Source organism: Podarcis muralis, chromosome 4, assembly GCF_964188315.1.
Source record: "Podarcis muralis chromosome 4, rPodMur119.hap1.1, whole genome shotgun sequence".
NCBI lineage: Eukaryota > Metazoa > Chordata > Lepidosauria > Squamata > Lacertidae > Podarcis > Podarcis muralis.
The window spans coordinates 64,166,440-64,184,606 of record NC_135658.1 but is presented as its reverse complement, the minus strand read 5'-3'; the positions used below and the strand labels follow the sequence as shown (position 1 = coordinate 64,184,606).

The window sequence follows — 18,167 nt, the reverse complement described above, 5'->3', positions numbered from 1 at the left end:
GCTGGGGAGCTGGCCCTTATTGTGACAGACCAGCAACCCTCCATATAATTATCATCATTTCTTGTGTCTGAAAAGATACACTCACTGGAAAGCTTGTGTAACATATCTTCTTTTAAATATTAAATAATTATAACACTTATAAAATGTAGAGGTGCTTCACAACTTAAAACTGCAAGTGGGAAAATTAAAATTTATAACCTATTTTTTCCAACTGATACAACAGAACGCAAGCTATGGCGATACCTGAAATGCCCAATTATCACATGAATTATACTGGCTGGCTAAACTCGTATTTATTTGAATTTTTATAAACAACATTTTTAAAGAAAAACGGCACCACGGTTTTTTGGGTTTGTTTGTTTTTTGAAGATTATGACCTTTAACAAACCGATTCTTGAGAAGTTTCCTGCATTTCCCTGTTCAATCTTTCATCCCAAAAAACATGTATTGTTCTCGAGGTGGGGAGGGGGGGGGGGAACGGGGCCTGAATATGTAAAGATTTTAATCCAAAAATGTCGGCATGCAATAAACGCTTCCTTTTTAACAAGGCGGTGAGCAGAATAAACTTCGGCGATCGAGGGGGGTAAAAGAGAAATCCGGGAGGCGGGGGTGCCCCCGGCAGTGCCTGCGGGGAAGCCACCCCGAAAGGTTGGGGATTTTCCAGGCCTAAACCACCCTCCGCTCCCCGGCGCCGAGTTGAGCAAGTCTGAGCCCGGAGCGGAATTTTACCGCCGAGCTGGAACGGAGGAGGCGGCGGCGGCGGCGGCAGGAGCGGCAGCTGCAGCGGGAGGGGCTGGCAGAGACCCGCCGCCCTTGCACTTCATCTTCCCGTCCCTGGCCCGGTTCCTTCTCCTCCGCCCGCCCGCTCGGCCCGGCCCGGCCCGGCTCCTGGCCTGAAGAGCAGGCGGCTCATGCGGCAGTAGCGCCGGCTTCTCCCTTCCGCATTTCCCTGGGTCTCTCTCGGGCAGTGACGTGACGTGCTGACGGCGGCCCGGCCCGGGGAGCTTGGCCGCTTCCACTCAGCTCCGAGCTCGGCCCCTCCCTCCCCTCCGCTCCCGCCCGCCCCGCCGCTGCGGCTCTACCACCGAGATCGGCCCAGCTACGCGCAGAAAGGCCGCGCAGAGGCCGCCGCCGCCGCCCCGCCCGGTAAGCAGCACGGGACAGGCCCCAGCTAGGCCCTTACCCCGCGCGGGACCAGGCCTCGGCGCCCGCCGACGTGCAGGCCCCGAGAAGGCCGCAGCTAGGCCGCGGGCCCGGGCTGCGTCCTGCAGGAGTGGGCCGTGAGGCCCTGCTCCGGGGCCTAGGCGGCCGCAGCTCGGCTTCCAGGAAGGGAAGAGGCGGCGGGGTGGCGCGAGGCGCGCGGGGAACAGGTCTGAGGCGCGGGGCTGAGGGAGCGAGCGGGGCCGGGGCCGAGTCGGAGGGAGACTGTCTGCAAGGAGGAGACAAGATGGCGGCGGCAAGGGAGGCTGAGGGAGAGTGCCGGCCGCCATCTTGAATTCATCGCTCCTGGCCCCAGACAGTCCCCATTACGGGCAGGGCAGGGCGGAGACGGCGCCAGTGGGGGAGGCTCGCCCCTCCCCTCCTTCCCCGTGTTGTGCCCAGTTGTCCTGCTCTGCTGCTCGAGGGCCAGCTCCAGCCCCGCAGCCTCCCGCCCCACCGCCGTAGCTTTTGACGGGCTGGGCGGCTTTTCCAGGCGATTCCGCTGCCAACGATGCGGTTAAACGATGTCCCGTCTCCGCGGGGCACGAGCAGCGCACACAACCGCCCCCAGGCTCCTCTGCAAAGGCGCCAGAGTTTATTCAAGGGACTCTCTTTTTTTGGGGGGGGGGGAGGGAGTGTGTGGACAACCATATACAGTATACATAATACTTCATGCCAGGGAATATAGGCGCCTGGCTCTTCATGCTGGGGAAGACCAACTGGCTTCATTGTGAAGGGGATGCGGGGTCGCTTGACATCTTCCATAGGGTGTTAACACTTTCGCGGGGTAGAGGTGGCGCAACGCTAGAAACCAAATTAAAAATGCCACACTAGGCAGGCTTAGTACATTTTGCAGTCTTCAGCTTAAGCTCACCCAATTGAAAAGGAAAAGGCAGTTTTCTCTGGGTAACCCACAGTGCAGCCTCTGGGAGTTTCACTCACGTGTTAGGATGTCAGACAAAGTGCCTCAAGGTGTGGGATTAGTGATTTTTGTGTTTCTTAACTGTAATATGTGAAGTAGACAGGTCGGGTTACTGTGAATCGGGAAGGCCACTGAAAGTCAATATATCTGAAACAATAAAAAGCAATTGCCAAATGAACGTCTGAAAAGCTAATGGGGATTGCATAGAGAACATCTTTCAGTTTTAGGGACAGTGCGAAAGGGCTACTAATGTACAACTTGCTTTAGAGAGGGAAAAAACATTATTTACTAAAGTCTCCTATGAAATATATATGACAATCAGGCAGGGAGATGAGATTGAAAAATGATTTTCTGGAGTAAATATATATATTTTCGTGTGTGTGTGTATCCACTTTCTGCAGAATGAATAGAAGCAGAAAATAATGTGCGTGGTAATTTCCCTGGCTGCTTTGATAATAAATTTCAGCTTATTTTGGACTCAACAGCATTTGTGCAATAAGCAAATCAAAAGCTTTTAACTGTCCCGAACTTCTGTGGGTGTTTAAATGCATGTAGAGTAGTTTTGCTTGCGACTAAGGATGCAGTTCGAAAAACACAGTTTCTGTTTATTCCTTGCACATTAGCATATCAATATTTCAAATTTTCATTATGAATAAATCATGGATTTACTTAAAAAAGCAACTTATTGCTCACGAGTAGCAAGAAACTTTTGGTAATGCTGCTATTCAGCTGCTTTTCATACCATTACTATGACATACTTCTGCCCCTCCTGTCTGCGTTGGAGACACCATGTTACAGTGGCTCCACTTCTTCCTGAATGGTCCAAGAAGGTGGTTTCTGCTCTGCTTCATGACATGCAAAATGCCTCAGGGTTCTATTTTATCTCAGTATTATCTTCAGTATTTAGAAGCCATGGGAGACAGTTGAGAGAAGTCATTGGGAGGTCTGAGTTGCAATATTAACAGTTGTCATGGACTGGCTGGATGCAGAGAAGTGGTGGGAGGCACCAGCTGGAAAACCACCCAGGGAAAAAAGGATCAGAGCCAGGTAACTGGTGGTGGGATAACGATGGGTGGTCAGAGGGAGAAGGCTGGGAGGAGGAGGTGTCGGAAGCTGAACAGGTAAGAGGGTTTGGTGAGCAGGAAGAGTGTGGTAGAGTCCAGAACCAGAGGCAGAAGAGGAGGCTGGAGAGGAGGGGGACCAAGAGGCAGAGATGAGTCAGGCTGCTGAAGAAGGCAAGGAGTTTCCCCCTCCTGTGGCAAGCTCTCTTGCCCCCTGGTCTCCCAGAACCCGAAGAGGCGTGAAGAGGGAGGAATAAAGACAGGCAAGGGGAAGAAGTCTCAGGTTGCTTGGGAAGGACCCTGGGGGAGGAGAGACTTAGGGAGTTGTGGAAAGGCACCAGCTGCCTCTTTGGGCCAAGACCTACTGGGAAGAGTTACTGTGCTCACTGGGCCTGAGCTGTTTTTGTTTATTTCAATAAAGAGTTAACTTCACTAACACCTTGTGAGTTATTGCTGACCTGCTTCCAACTCCTGTCTTGACATCAATATGCAGATGACATTCGGCTCAGTCTCTCTTTTCCACCTATGCATCCCAAGAAAGCTGACCAGATATTGGGATGCATATTGGAAGGGATAAGATGGTGGGGAGGAAGACAGAAACCTAATTCAGATAAGAAGTTCTGTGGGTTGAGAAGTTGGCTGATCTAAATAGAGGTGTGAGACCTGTTCCAAATGGGGCTGCACTTTTGTTGAAAGAGCAGTTGTGCAGCTTGGGGGTGCTGTTGGATTCATTCCTGTCCAGAAATGCATATATAGTGGCAGTGGCCGGAGGTACCTTCTACCAGCTCAGGATGAGTCAAACCTGGGCTCAGTTACCCATGCACTTGTGTCCTCCAAAGTGGGCTACTGTAATGTTGTTTCCATGGGGGCTGCCTTTGATGATGGGTCAGAAAATTTAGTTGGTGCAAAATGTGGTGTATACATACAGATAGAGGCAAGAAAGTCTTCTCATCTAACACTGTATGGTTCTGGGGCCCAATTCAAAGTGCTGTGTTTATCTTTCAGGTTTGCTTAAGGATTGCCTTTATCTGTACAGCCCAGCTTGTGCCCTAAAACAGGATTGGGAAAACTTTAGCTCTCCAAATGTTGCTGCATTACAGCACCCATTATCCCTGATTATTCACCATGCTTGCCTTGGGGCCAATAGGCATTGTAGTTCTGAGGCATCAGAAGGGTTCCCCATCCTTGTCCCAAGATCTTTTTCAGAGGTCCTGTTTGTATGCCTGTCAATAAGATAAACTAGGCTGTGGAGAACAAGAAACGACCTTCTTGGTGATGGCCCCACAGTTTTAGTGTACAGTAGTGCCTCCGCTTATGTAACCCTCTTGTTACGTAAACTTCGCGATGCGTAAGTGGCAAATTCAGAAGTAATTTAACAGGTTTTTACAGCACATACATGCGCAGAAGCGGTCCTCCGGTTGTGAAAACCTCGGGATCCGGCCAGACCTCCGGAACGGATCCCATCCGCAACCAGAGGTACCACAGTAATTGACCTCTTCAATATTGTTTTTTTTTTTTTTTTAAATAGTTTTGAAGAAAATCTCAACACTGCCATTTCTTAAGATTGTAAATGAGCAGCTTTCTAATGCTAATACAAACCTCTCTAATATATCTCATATAGCTTTGTATCATTCATTTTCATATATGTTGCTTTCTGAGAGCCACAAAGATATTTTGAATGAACAAATACATACAGTGAGGTAGGAGTGTTTTGCCCTGAAAGCTGTATTTTCCTGCCCCCACTGGATATAGCAAGCAGTGTGTGCGTATCACTTTGTAGTCTTGGGGGCAGGTCCTGAGGAATTGACTCTTTTCTTGACAATATTTTCCCCTCTTGGGATTTTTTCATCCATGAACTGAGTTCAGTATGCATGCTGCATAAATATTGGAGCTTCTTCATTTTTATTTTATAGACATTTCTGACTGATGAGAGTTAAAGGCCATGGATGAAGATGGGCTTGAGCTACAGCCACATGACCCACATGCGTTTTTTGATCCTACAGGTATGACAGTCTAAAATGGATTTCTCTAAATGCATGATGTAGCCTATTTGGTCTTTACTGAATGACACCAGACTGGGTTTTTTTATTATTATTATTTCTCTACTCTCCTGCCTGAAAGTCTAAATTCATTCTGTTCCATAGTTAACATGTTTTGAGAAGTACCTTGATGCTACAAGAACTACCAACCACCACTAAAATGCACTATATAATCTTTTAAGCATTTCTGTACTAATATTGTTGTTTACCATTTCTCTAGAATAAGACAATAATAATAATTATTTTCTTTGGATACCAAGTATAATGCGAGGTGCGTAGGCGGTTGTTACAGAATGGGAAAACCGAGATAGTTGACAACTGGGTTAGCGCTTCCTAACCTTTACATACATTTTCAGTTCTCTGTTCTTTTTATCAGTTTTCACATCTTCCTATACTTTCCACAAAGTCATACCCACCTGACACTTTTTTTCAGTGAATTCTACGTCCTTCCAACCCTCTGTGATTTTGAAGGCACAATAAGACCAGCAGGAGCTAACAAGAAGCTTGTAAACTTTATAACAATATGGAATGTGTCACATAGGGAATAATCCAAGAACTTGCATAGGATGTGTGGGGAAAGAAGTCATAAATAAATCTCATTTTCATGAAACCTAAAACTATACTGTCACAGTAACTTTGATTATTTTTATGTATTTCAGGAACTGATGGAACACATTTGAATGGAAATGAGATTGTTGTTGAAATACAGGAAACAGTCTATGTCTCAGATGTGGAGGATTCTGACATAACAGTTCATAACTTTGTCCCAGAGGATCCTGATTCTGTAGTAATCCAGGATGTAATTGAGGACGTTGTTATAGAAGATGTTGAGTGTCCAGATATCATGGAAGATACTGATGTATCTCAAACTGTTATTATGCCTGAACCAGTGCTGGACACTGATGTCACTGAGGAAGTGTCTTTAGCACACTGCACTGTTCCAGAAGATGTTTTATCCTCTGAGATCACAGCTTCAGCAATGTCGATACCTGAGCATGTGCTCACAAGTGCGTCAATGCACGTACCTGATGTTGGACAATTGGAACATGTTGTTCATGATCATAGTAATGTTGTAGAAGCAGAAATTGCCACAGGTTCTCTGGGAGAAGATGTAGTTTCTGAAGTTTTGGTAGCAGATTGTGCCTCTGAAGCTGTAATTGATGCCAGTGGAATACCTGTGGAACATGATAATGACAAGGGCAACTGTGAAGACTACCTTATGATTTCCTGTAAGTGTCTGGGTGAAGTATTTCAAAAGCCACAAATTTATTTACAAATTCCTTAATCCAGAGTACTTCTATTGCTTCACTTTTAACCCCTTGGACTTCTGTGGTGTTAATCTATGCTAAATACACTTGTAGTAATTTAAGTAGCTGCTGGTGAGTTGGGGAGGGGTGGAGAGAAGATGGCAACCATCATATTGCTCAGTGGTTGTGAGTCTTGATTTGATTGCTCTCCACCACCACTTTGTCAAGAAGAACCCAGGAAGAGCTGGACGAGAAGGGTATGCAGGGTTTAGGATGGTTGCTGTAACATGAACTGACCCTGTATGTTATGTCAGCACAGCACTATACCTTGGTAATACTGTGCTGACAAATGGCATTCATTTGTCAAATGCAACATAGCAGCAATGCACAAAGTCATTTCAAGGCATAGCACTAGGCAGAGAAAGCATGTGGTAGGAATTGTTTGGGGAGAACTCTCATAATTGTCAGGCTATTTAGCTAGCATGATTCCACCAATGTAATGCTGTATGAGGCATAGTAGAATTTTTAGGACTTTCTAGAAGCATAGTAGGATGGGTGAGTTTGTTTATAGCCTAGGCACAGGATATCAATAAAGTGCACTAGCATAGCTATGCATAGCTATAAGATGCAACCTTATGTTACTCAGCTATTACCTCTTATAAAGATAATAGATCCCACCTCTGTATTCTCATATATCAATGTTCTAAATTCTTAGTCTGTTCTTAAACTATATATACTTGTTCTTCTCTTCAAAGAAAATATAAATCCACACCCTTTATAATTTGATGAGAATGCTTATACAATAATTATGCCAAGTGAAAGTTTCCCTATTACCTCATTCTTTGCTTTCAGCCTCCCAAACAAGCTCTACCAGTTTTTAAGTCATGAGTTTGATGCCTAATTTGGTGTTGCCTTGGCCAGTATGTAGCAGTTTATCAAGCAAAATGAAAACATGCTTCTAAACTCAAATCTCCACTTTTTACATAATTCATGTATCTGTTTAATGTGCTATGTGGCAAACTGTAGAAGGAGTGTTCTGAGGCTTCGGCAGTGGTTCTCAAACTCACAGTGTCTCCATCCCATTCCCGGTAAAGTCGCAACCTAGTATTGGCAAAAACAAAAGATGTAGCAAGCAGGGTGGAATGGAAATTGATGAGACAGGCTGTATGAGCTTGCCTTGCATAGAATTCCATTTCAGCTGTTGTGGCACAAATAGAGGTGTGCACCACCTCATATATACTTCTAGGTAGAATTGTGCTGTGCTGCCTCATCATCAGCATTTTCACTGTCTGTTGATAGATCATGAGAGCACAATTTAGTTAGTTATTTTATTTCATGAAAATTATATACTGCTTGATTGTAGCAAAAACCTCAAATCAGTTTTTTTCTATTTATAATCACCCCGCTTTCCTCAAGGCAATTACAGATTAATTGTTTCACAATTGGCTATTACGAAGGCAAACTACAAAGAAACTCGCATTTGACTTTTAACACGGCTATTCTGTGACTTTGGCATGTGGGATCCTCTAGCCCCCAGGCCTAATTAGGCTCACCAGGCTTCTCCATTTGACTTGCAAGACCGGTTTGGACAAGCCACACTCACCTACCCTACTCATGATTTTATCTGGTGTGGGGCAGATGAAGGCACAAGCCAAAAGGGCTTTGCATGCACCATTGATCAGCTGGTGTGTAAAGAGGGATTTGCAAGTACCCACAGTCAGCTGATTGGTGGGTCTTGCGAAACCCAGTGTATAGTGCTTACAAAGTTCTGGCAATCAGGTTGTTGGGGCTTGTGAGTACTGTGCACAGAAGTCTGCAGAATTCCCACAGTGAGCTGGTTGGTGGGTCTAGTCCATAAACTGCAGTCAGTCAGCTGTGAAGCCCAATGTATGTGACTGAGCCAGCTAAGGATCCAACTCCAGTATGAGAACTTTTAGGAAATGCTTGGTTCACTAGGAGTGGAAGAGATAATGATCCAGCCCACCAGCCTGTTCCAGTTCCCCAGCCCATGTTGCTTCCCTGATTTATTACCATTTTTCAAGTTTGGTCACAGTTACAAGCTAATTAAGAGAAATATTTTATTCAGTGAGGCAGTGCAGGAGAGCATTTTGAATTTATCTTCTTAACATATTTCACTAGTTTTCATGTAACTAGAATAATTATATAAACATTTCTTTCACTGTCATTTATAGTTTTACTGCATTTTAAAACATTTCTAAAATTGAAATGATAAATTTTTGGCTTACTGCAATCAGTTTATGTTGGATTGACCATTTTATTGTTTTTCTCTGTAGTGGATGATGCTGTCAAGGCAGAAACTGATGATTCTGTTGACCTGACAAGAAAAACTGTGTCAGAAAATGATCCTTGTAAAATGGATGGCATTTGCCCAGAAGTCATCAAGGTGTACATTTTCAAAGCTGATCCAGGGGAAGATGACTTAGGTACAGAATTCTATTTTATTTTATTTTTAAATTTAATCTAAACATCAGTAATTGGAGGTCGAAGGACAAAAGCTGTGCTCTTGAGATTTCATGAGACTCCTCCTTTCCCTCTAGGTGCCAAACTAGAAATAAAAATGGTGGAGAATCTGGCCTTTCTGACATGTTGGCTGGTAGCAATAGAAAGTGGAAGTTAAGGTTTAGGCCCACTATCCCTTGTTCTTCTCAACGTATCTCCAGGAAATTAGTTGCTGAGTCTTAACCTTTCATAGTATCTCCTTTTATTTGACTCTGGCTTCTTTCAGATGTCGTGTGGGGAAAGTGTAGATTATTTTCTATTCTTATATTTAAACCATAATTTAGTAGAAACATGCTTTTACAAAATACTTTGACCAACTTTTTCCCCCCCACCCAGGAGGCACAGTAGATATTGTGGAAAGTGAATCTGAAAATGACAATGGAGACACATTAATGAATCAAAATAGCAGTGTTCGCATTCCAAGGGAAAAAATGGTTTATATGACAGTAAATGATTCCCAGCATGAAGATGAAGATTTAAGTAAGTATTTGACCTTTATTTAGGGTTAAGAATTTGTTTAAAATGACACAAAATTTGTATTATATTGTTTTTTCTTCTCTTAGATGTTGCAGAAATTGCTGATGAGGTATATATGGAGGTAATTGTAGGAGAGGAAGACGCAGCAGCTGTTCACGAACAGCAAATTGATGAGAATGATATTAAAAGCTTTATGCCGATAGCTTGGGCAGCAGCTTATGGTATGTTGTAAATCAAAAGACACTTCCCTGTAGTGTTAGCTCATGCCAAATGAAATTGGCTCCCACTCCTATTTTGTGCAAACAAGCAGCCACATGGCGGCTGCTGGGTCGTGAGCAGTTTATGGGTAATGTTTGCTTTTGGCATCTTTTTATTATCCAACAATGTTGGCTTGTGATAGGGTGATGAAATCCATAGTATGAGTCACGAACAAGAGTAGCAAGAGGCTCACTGTGTGGAGCAGCATTCAAAGGTTTCTATTTGAATGTGAATCTGACTTCATTCAGTGCCCAGGTTGACTGCAAAAAGGCACAGAACAACCATTTACCAACTTAGTATTTTATTACCATGTATAGATTCTGTATTTTGAATATTCCTTAGAGTGCTGATGATATGTAACATTCAATCCTCCATTAGGTAATAACACAGATGCAGTTGAAAACCGAAATGGAACAGCTAGTGCTCTCTTGCACATAGATGAGTCTGCTGGTCTTGGAAGGCTAGCAAAACAAAAACCAAAGAAAAGGAGGAGATTGGAATCCAGACAATATCAAACAGGTAGGTACCCAGCGACTCTAGTGACTATGATGATTGCCTGTCAAGAGAAAGAGAATAGAAATGCATTTTCTGTGAGCATTTTAAAGGTTTTAAAAGCAAAACCATGTAGATGCATTTTTTTGTGGTTTTGTACTTTAATAATATCACAAGAACACAAATTTAGAACTGTTAACAGAAAGAACGAATAAATTACTTGAAAAGTCAGGTTTCGGCAGAAAATTATTCATAGACACACCGTGTACACCTATTAATGTAAATCACCAAGTAAAGGTAAAGGGACCCCTGACCGTTAGGTCTAGTCACAGACAACTCTGGGGTTGCGGCGCTCATTTCACTTTACTGGCCGAGGGAGCTGGCATACAGCTTCCAGGTCATGTGGCCAGCATGACTAAGCCACTTCTGGTGAACCAGAGCAGCGCACGGAAACGCCGTTTACCTTCACATGGACACGAGACTCATTGGGAAACATCACCCAGTTCAAAATATCAAAGTCAGGAGGCATCTCCCAATTCTCACCCAAACAGAGTGTCCCCCTGGAAGTATTCAAACACTGGATTTCTTTTAAGAAAGGGTGAAGCTGGAATGACGGGGGAAATACCAGCATCAAGAAACCACAAAAACATGTTGAATTTATCAGTCACTACTCACTTTGAGCTCTGCACTCCAAGCACTTCCCACAGGAAAGGCTGTTCTCAGTGCCAAGATATGAATAAAATAGCCGTACCTATTTATCTACTTGCACTTTTATGTGCTTTCGAACTGCTAGGTTGGCAGGAGCAGGGACTGAGCAATGGGAGCTCACCGCGTCACGGGGATTCGAACCACTGACCTGATCAGAAAGCCCTAGGATCTGTGGTTTAATCCACAGCGCCACCTATAGCCCAAACAGCTCTATTCACACACAAAAGGGAGATATCGGTAGGTTTTGGGAACCCTGAAGTTTGTAAAGCTATACACACACACCCCAAAACAAACCTTTAAGGGGGGGGGGGGAGCTTGAGTGGGCCAGAACCAAAAACATTGCAGTGAGAACTGAACTGGAATGCTAACTAATTTTTGGTGGTGGAGTGCAGGGTGAACGAGTATCCTGGAAGACAACTTGGTTGGTTGGAACCTCAAAGGAGAGTAACATGCACACACTTAATTATAGTGGGAGATAATGTAGATTGCATACGTAGGTATGCTCTGTACATTACTTCAATATAGAGTACCTTTTACCAAAAGATTGTTCAGTTTCTGGCATTTTGTTTTTGGGTGGGGATGAGGGTTAGACAAAAAGCTTGTAATATTTAGAAACATCTCTAATGGACTCAATGTAATAAATTACATCAACTTATAAATTATAAATCCTCAAGATGTGACTCATCTCATTGTAAAGATGGGTTAACACAAGTGTTTTTGTCTTTAAGAATGCACAAATCCCTAGTAACCAAAATGCAAAGAAAATGAAATTGCACTAAGATAGAGCATGTGGACTCACTGAGGAAGGCAGCAGTTAAAGTAAACCCTACCCAACACCTCCTATGAAGTCGTACTGATGCGAACATACCCCCAACGTTTTAGGGAGAAAAGAAGTTGTTAGATACATTATTCTCTTGCAACTACTGCCAGTGACTGATGCATAAAATGTGAGAGGATATACGCATCTGTTGTGCTCCTATTGGAAGCATAGGCCTATTATAGCAGCTATTAGCACTGCCTTCCTGGCAGCCCCAACAGTTACGTAATACGCATGCATGGTTCATAAGGAGTGGAGGGATTACTATAACAGTTCTGCCCTTTTGGCATAGCTCCGGTGGTGGAAGCATGGTTGTTGTTGTTGTTGTTGTTGTTGTTGTATGCCACCATTCAAAGATCACAGGATGGTTCACAACAAAAAAATACATAATGAAAATACATAATAAAACATTTCATCAAGCTCCATGTATTCTATGTCTGGATTGACTTGCTTCTCATATTTGTTTTGATTGCACAATGATTATATATAATTCTTATCTCATGCTATCTGTTTGCAACTGTTATTTTGGATTATAGTTAATATTAACATTTCTAGTAGCTTACTCACTTATCTGAGAGCCATACAAAGCAACAGAGAACAAATAGTTATCTTCAGTTTTAAAATTAGAAATTCCTGTACTGGTGGACTCTTTTGGAAACAGTTGTCCTCAAACCTGACAAACCTGATTCATCCACTGCAAAGACTCCTATTATTACAAGGCACCTTTAAGAGATCTTGGGTTCTGCAGTTACTGACATGTCAAGGTATTCCTTTATGCAGGTTTAATTTGCTTAATTAAAGGATGTGTTAGCACTTGACATTGCTACCAAATACTGAAGTGCTGCAAGTCTTCCCCCATTTGTGTTGAATGATTTTGCTTTAGTTCTGACACATTATTGTGGCTAATTTAATTTAGCAGAGGTAATATTGCCAGCCAATATTTAAATCCTATGGATTTCAGTGAGTGGGACGGCAATCCTTTACCTACTTATTTGGGAATATGCCTTGTTAACTCAGACATATATAGGGTTGCACTAATAAGTATGTGCTTGACTGTGTCACTGAAATGAATAAGATTTTGAAGTGCATAACTTCAACTTACATAGCTGTTAATACACATATCAGCATATTTCTTTTCTGTTTAAGGAGTGCCATTTTCATGATCTGGGTTTTGCTTTTATTTTACAGCAATAATAATTGGGCCCGATGGCCATCCTTTGACAGTCTACCCCTGTATGATTTGTGGGAAGAAGTTTAAATCTAGAGGCTTCCTGAAAAGGCACATGAAAAACCACCCTGAGCACCTTCTTGCTAAGAAAAAATATCGATGTACTGATTGCGATTACACTACAAATAAAAAGTTAAGTTTGCATAACCATCTAGAGAGCCACAAGCTTACTACCAAGACCGAGAAGCTAATTGAATGTGACGAATGTGGGAAAAGTTTCTCTCATGCAGGAGCTTTGTTTACACACAAGATGGTGCACAGGGACAAGGCAGCCAACAAAATGCACAAGTGCAAATTCTGCGAGTATGAGACAGCAGAGCAGGGATTACTGAATCGTCACCTTCTGGCTGTGCACAGCAAGAACTTTCCACACATTTGTGTGGAATGTGGCAAAGGATTTCGGCATCCGTCAGAGCTCAAGAAACACATGCGAATCCACACCGGTGAAAAGCCCTACCAGTGCCAATATTGTGAGTATAGATCGGCTGACTCTTCCAACCTGAAAACTCACGTAAAGACTAGACACAGTAAGGAAATGCCCTTCAAATGTGACATTTGTTTTCAGATATTTTCAGATACCAAAGAGCTGCAACAGCACATCATTATGCATCAAGAAAGCAAAACACATCAGTGTCTGCACTGTGACCACAAAAGTTCAAACTCGAGTGATTTAAAGCGACACATAATTTCCGTTCACACAAAGGATTACCCCCATAAGTGTGACATGTGTGACAAAGGCTTTCACAGGCCCTCAGAACTGAAAAAACATGTTGCAGTGCACAAAGGCAAAAAATTGCACCAGTGTAGACATTGTGACTTTAAGATTGCAGATCCGTTTGTTCTAAGTCGCCATATTCTCTCAGTTCACACAAAGGATCTTCCGTTCAGGTGCAAGAGATGTAAGAAGGGCTTCAAGCTGCAAATGGAACTCAAAAAACACATGAAAACACACAGTGGTAGAAAAGTTTATCAGTGTGAGTTCTGTGAGTATAGCACTACAGATGCCTCAGGTTTCAAACGGCATGTTATTTCCATTCATACAAAAGACTACCCTCACCGTTGTGAGTTCTGCAAAAAAGGCTTCAGAAGACCTTCAGAGAAGAACCAGCACATTATGCGGCATCATAAAGACATTGGGCTGCCGTGAGGACTCCTTATTCTATGAAATTTAGAAGGGTGTGTGTAAAAGATTCGCTTTCTAGGCAGTCATTGTATTATAAAGCAGATCACACAAACAAACTAGCGTGCATTTGATTTAGTGCTGTATACAGATAGGATTATTGCTTCTAGTTGACTTTTATACATTTTGTTCATTAGTGTGTTCTGAATTCTCTTCCGTTTAATAAATGAGGAAGGATAGCAACAATAAAGTTGCATTTAATAAAGTAAACCCTGTCTCAAAATGAATTTTTCAACCACATTTGTTCTCTGAAATATTTACCTTACTGACATGGTTCATATTCAGTGACCATATTAACAGTTTTGTCATGAGTTAAAGATATATTTTTAATTTGCTCTTAATAAAGCAGTCATAAAAAGATTGTATAAAATAAACTGGAGGAAATTAATGTAAGAAGATAACATTGTACCATAGGACCCACTTATTGTTTCATCTGATATTTAAAAAAATTGTGACACAATCTTCATTTGAGTAGTTACTCATTACTATTCTCCATCATTTGGAGTTCTTTTTACATAATGTTTAATTCTTCCATGATAAGTAATAGTTGGTTGCTGGGAGCATTTATTTTCAGGAAGTGTGAATTTAAAACTTCAGGCATTTGTTCATACATATTAACTACGTGCTTCTCTTTTGGTTCTGTATTACAAATGCATTTGTGTTTTGAAACTTATTGCTGATTCATAGTGCGTATGGATACATTTGTTTCAGTTGTTGGCAGGATCAATTGACGGTTGTTAAGGTTACCCCAAATTAAAAATCATTTTTGTTACAAGACTCCATGAAATATTTGGTCCAATCATATTTTTAACTATCCACCAGCAGCTTTGGACAGCTTTTCAAAGACTATAAACTGTATAAAGGGAGCACATTAGCTGGAGCAATAAAGAATAGAAACAGATGCTATCTTCATGAAGAACTTGTTTTCCAGCAACTTTTTGTATATTTTCTCTATTGCTCTCTTAGGAACACAGGGTGATATCCAATGTTTCTCCCTCAGCTGATGGAAGGAGTCAATGTCGGTAGGCAAACAAGGCAGTTTTCATTGATTCCTCCTCCCCAGTGCAGCCCCTCCAAAATCTACTGTGGAGAGTCCTCAAACTTCCAGAGCAGATTTTGATGGAGCACAGAGAGCTATGAGGAGGAGTAATTGTCTCCTTCCCCCTGTGAAACATTAGATGTCACAGCTTTTCTTAAAGAATCGTTTCAGTAACAAGCGTGTAGTGGTCCTTCCAATCAGTTTATTAAGTAGTAATTATCTAGTGTTTGTCTAGTTCTTCCTTATCCATTTATACCCTTCTGGATAGATGTTGCAATGATCACCTGTGCTCTGAAAGCTAAGGCTGCCACAACCTGCTTCACGGCAAACAATGTACTCTTATGAATTTGCAAAGTGCAGTAAAACAGGGTGGGGCGGGGACTCCAAAGCATGCTGTAAGGGATGACATCTTAGTGAACGTACATAGTCTGGTGTGTTTGGCTTGTTGGCTTCTTCAACCCCTTCCCTTCTGTTTTGGTCCCAAAAGTACACTGGTCAAATATAATGAGATCAGACGCAAGTTCCAAATGAACAGTTTTTCCTCTGTGCTTCCTTCACCTCTCATCAGAAACACAATATCCCTATGTGGCCAGAAAATACAATGTCTGTACATTTCTTCAAATAAATACCTCAGTATTCCTGGGTTGATTGGTTTTGCTTAATGGAAACAAGAATTACTTGAGACAGCCATATGTAAACATAAACACTTGATATGCTAACATAAAACGTTTTGTTTTATACAAACCTAAGTGTGTCGGATTTATGTGCAGCTATGTTTGTTTCTGACCTTTTGTGTTTGGACTGTTGCATGTTCACCAAACTCCTGGAATAGATAGTGGGGACCTCTAGTAATCAAATGCACTCATGACTTCTGCTCCAAGATGCACATGGCCATTTCTTTATCTTTTAGTAGATTTAAGCAGCGCTTGTATAGAATCCTGTAAAAGATTCTAGGTGGTTTCTTTACTGTGGGATTATGGCCTGAAAGCCTGGTCCTAAAAGCACTTGTACTCATTGATTCAGTGGAAACTTAGGTGCCTCAATTTTCTGCCCAGATTTCCAAGTCCTGCCCAGATTTCCAAATAATTTACAAAAGTTATTTTCAAGCCTGTTAAAAAGTTAGTAAACCTCAAATTCTCAGTCTGCTGCTGAAAAGTATTATCCATATTGAAAAACTCTTCTTGGACAATTAGTCAAATTAAGAACAAAAAAGTGACCCACTTCCTATTTTTGTAACATCATCTGGAATCGTAAATACTTGTTTTGAAGCATAATTTTGGAAACGTATGCAATTAAGAGTTTAGTGAAGTGGATTTTGTACAATGTATCTGTAAAAAGAGCAAATCAAAACTAGTTATTGTTAATGTAATAATAGTTACAGGCTAGTTTTATTTGATTAGCGAATGCTATAAAATTGATGTTTCAGTTCCATGTTTTAAATGGTACATTTAAAAAAAACCAACTGAGAACATAATATAAATAATTGTTCTGTAAAAATGCTTGTTAAATACTATATGTCCCTCCCTGTGTACACTTTGTAAAAAAAGAAAAAGAAAAATAGAGTCCTATATAGGGATGTGTAACGTTGTATTGTGTACTTGATGATAATGTGAAAAAAAATAAAAATCAGACTATTTTCCTGTTAATGAATATTCATTTGATAAGCTAACCCTTTCACATATTGCCACTAAAATTCATGCTGTTTCCTCTTACCATAAACTTGTTAGCTGAGCAGAATATTATTTCTCTGGAACATTGAGAGATGTTGGGAACTAAATCTGGGACATTCTTCAAGGGTACTGTGTAATATATGATGAAACTGATGTTGACACTAGGATTCCACCAGTTCCTTTCTCTAAATAGTGAATTTTGTTTTGTGATTTTTTGTATACAGTGTTCCACTGTACACAAGCGTGTTACAGACGCTTCAGGTTACAGACTCTGCTAACCCAGAAATAGTACCTCGGGTTAAGAACTTTGCTTCAGGATGAGAACAGAAATTGTGCAGCGGCAGGGGGAGGCCCCATTAGCTAAAGTGGTACCTCAGGTTAAGAACAGTTTCAGGTTAAGAACTGACCTTCAGAACGAATTAAGTTCTTAACCAGAGGTACCACTGTATTCCTTTTTTAAACTATTTTTCTAAAGCTCTTGATGTAAAGATAAGTGCCTAGGGACTGCCTCCAAATTCGCAGGATTGGCAAAATTAAGATTCCATTGTCTACAGAATGGGACATTATTTAATTGCTATAGTACTACAAAGCCTGGAAGAGCTTGCAAAATCAAATAAAAATATAATTAAAATAGCCATGAAACATTAGAAACCAGCAGCCTTCTACCCAGTGTTGCCCAGAAATTCTAAAAAACCAAATAATTGGTGAAGTCCACTCTTGATTTAAAATGGTGTCCCAATTGCATCCAAACATACACAAAAACCTGCTCCTTGACCTCAAATTTTGGTGATGATACCTAAGAGGTGTCCAAATGCATAGCAAACAAGCAAACAATTTTGCCAAATAAATAACAGATTATAAATAAATACTATGAGACAACAAAACAGAAAAATACGGGATTTTGCTTTTTACTTCACCTTTAAAGTATAGGTTGTCAGTTCTCATGCAAGGAAAAAACTAGCACAGCATCTACAAATATTTCTCAGGGGCAAAGTTCCTGTTACAACTGACGGGGGACTGCTTCAGAATGATATGGAAAATCAGGAAGTTAAGAACATGCATTGGAAGCGACCCTCAAGTGCTAAGCACACTGGCCATTTCTGCAGCAGAGCTATAGGAGCCTTGACCAACCTGAGGCCTTCAGATGATGTTCTCAAATAATTGGCTTGGCTCTTGCAGCTTTATTGATGTTTTAATTACCTAGTTTTGATCTTCAAGTGCATTGCACTGGGCTATATAATGCAGTGTTGAATGTTGCAGAATATGAGTAATCAAGAAAAAGTAAAAGATAACTGTCCAGCTCATCTGT

General features: G+C 41.6%; 1 protein-coding gene across 1 annotated transcript; it reads left to right on the top strand.

Annotated features, from left to right (window-relative positions):
- The first annotated feature begins 1,251 nt into the window (after window positions 1-1,251).
- On the top strand, window positions 1,252-16,834 carry ZFX (zinc finger protein X-linked). Its single transcript, XM_077927414.1, is given in 9 exon segments — window positions 1,252-1,370; window positions 5,097-5,186; window positions 5,882-6,451; window positions 8,764-8,913; window positions 9,326-9,469; window positions 9,553-9,687; window positions 10,103-10,243; window positions 12,930-14,101; window positions 14,103-16,834. Coding segments are annotated over 8 exon segments (2,412 nt in total). The 5' UTR covers window positions 1,252-1,370; window positions 5,097-5,125; the 3' UTR covers window positions 14,142-16,834.
- Window positions 16,835-18,167: the final 1,333 nt, after the last annotated feature.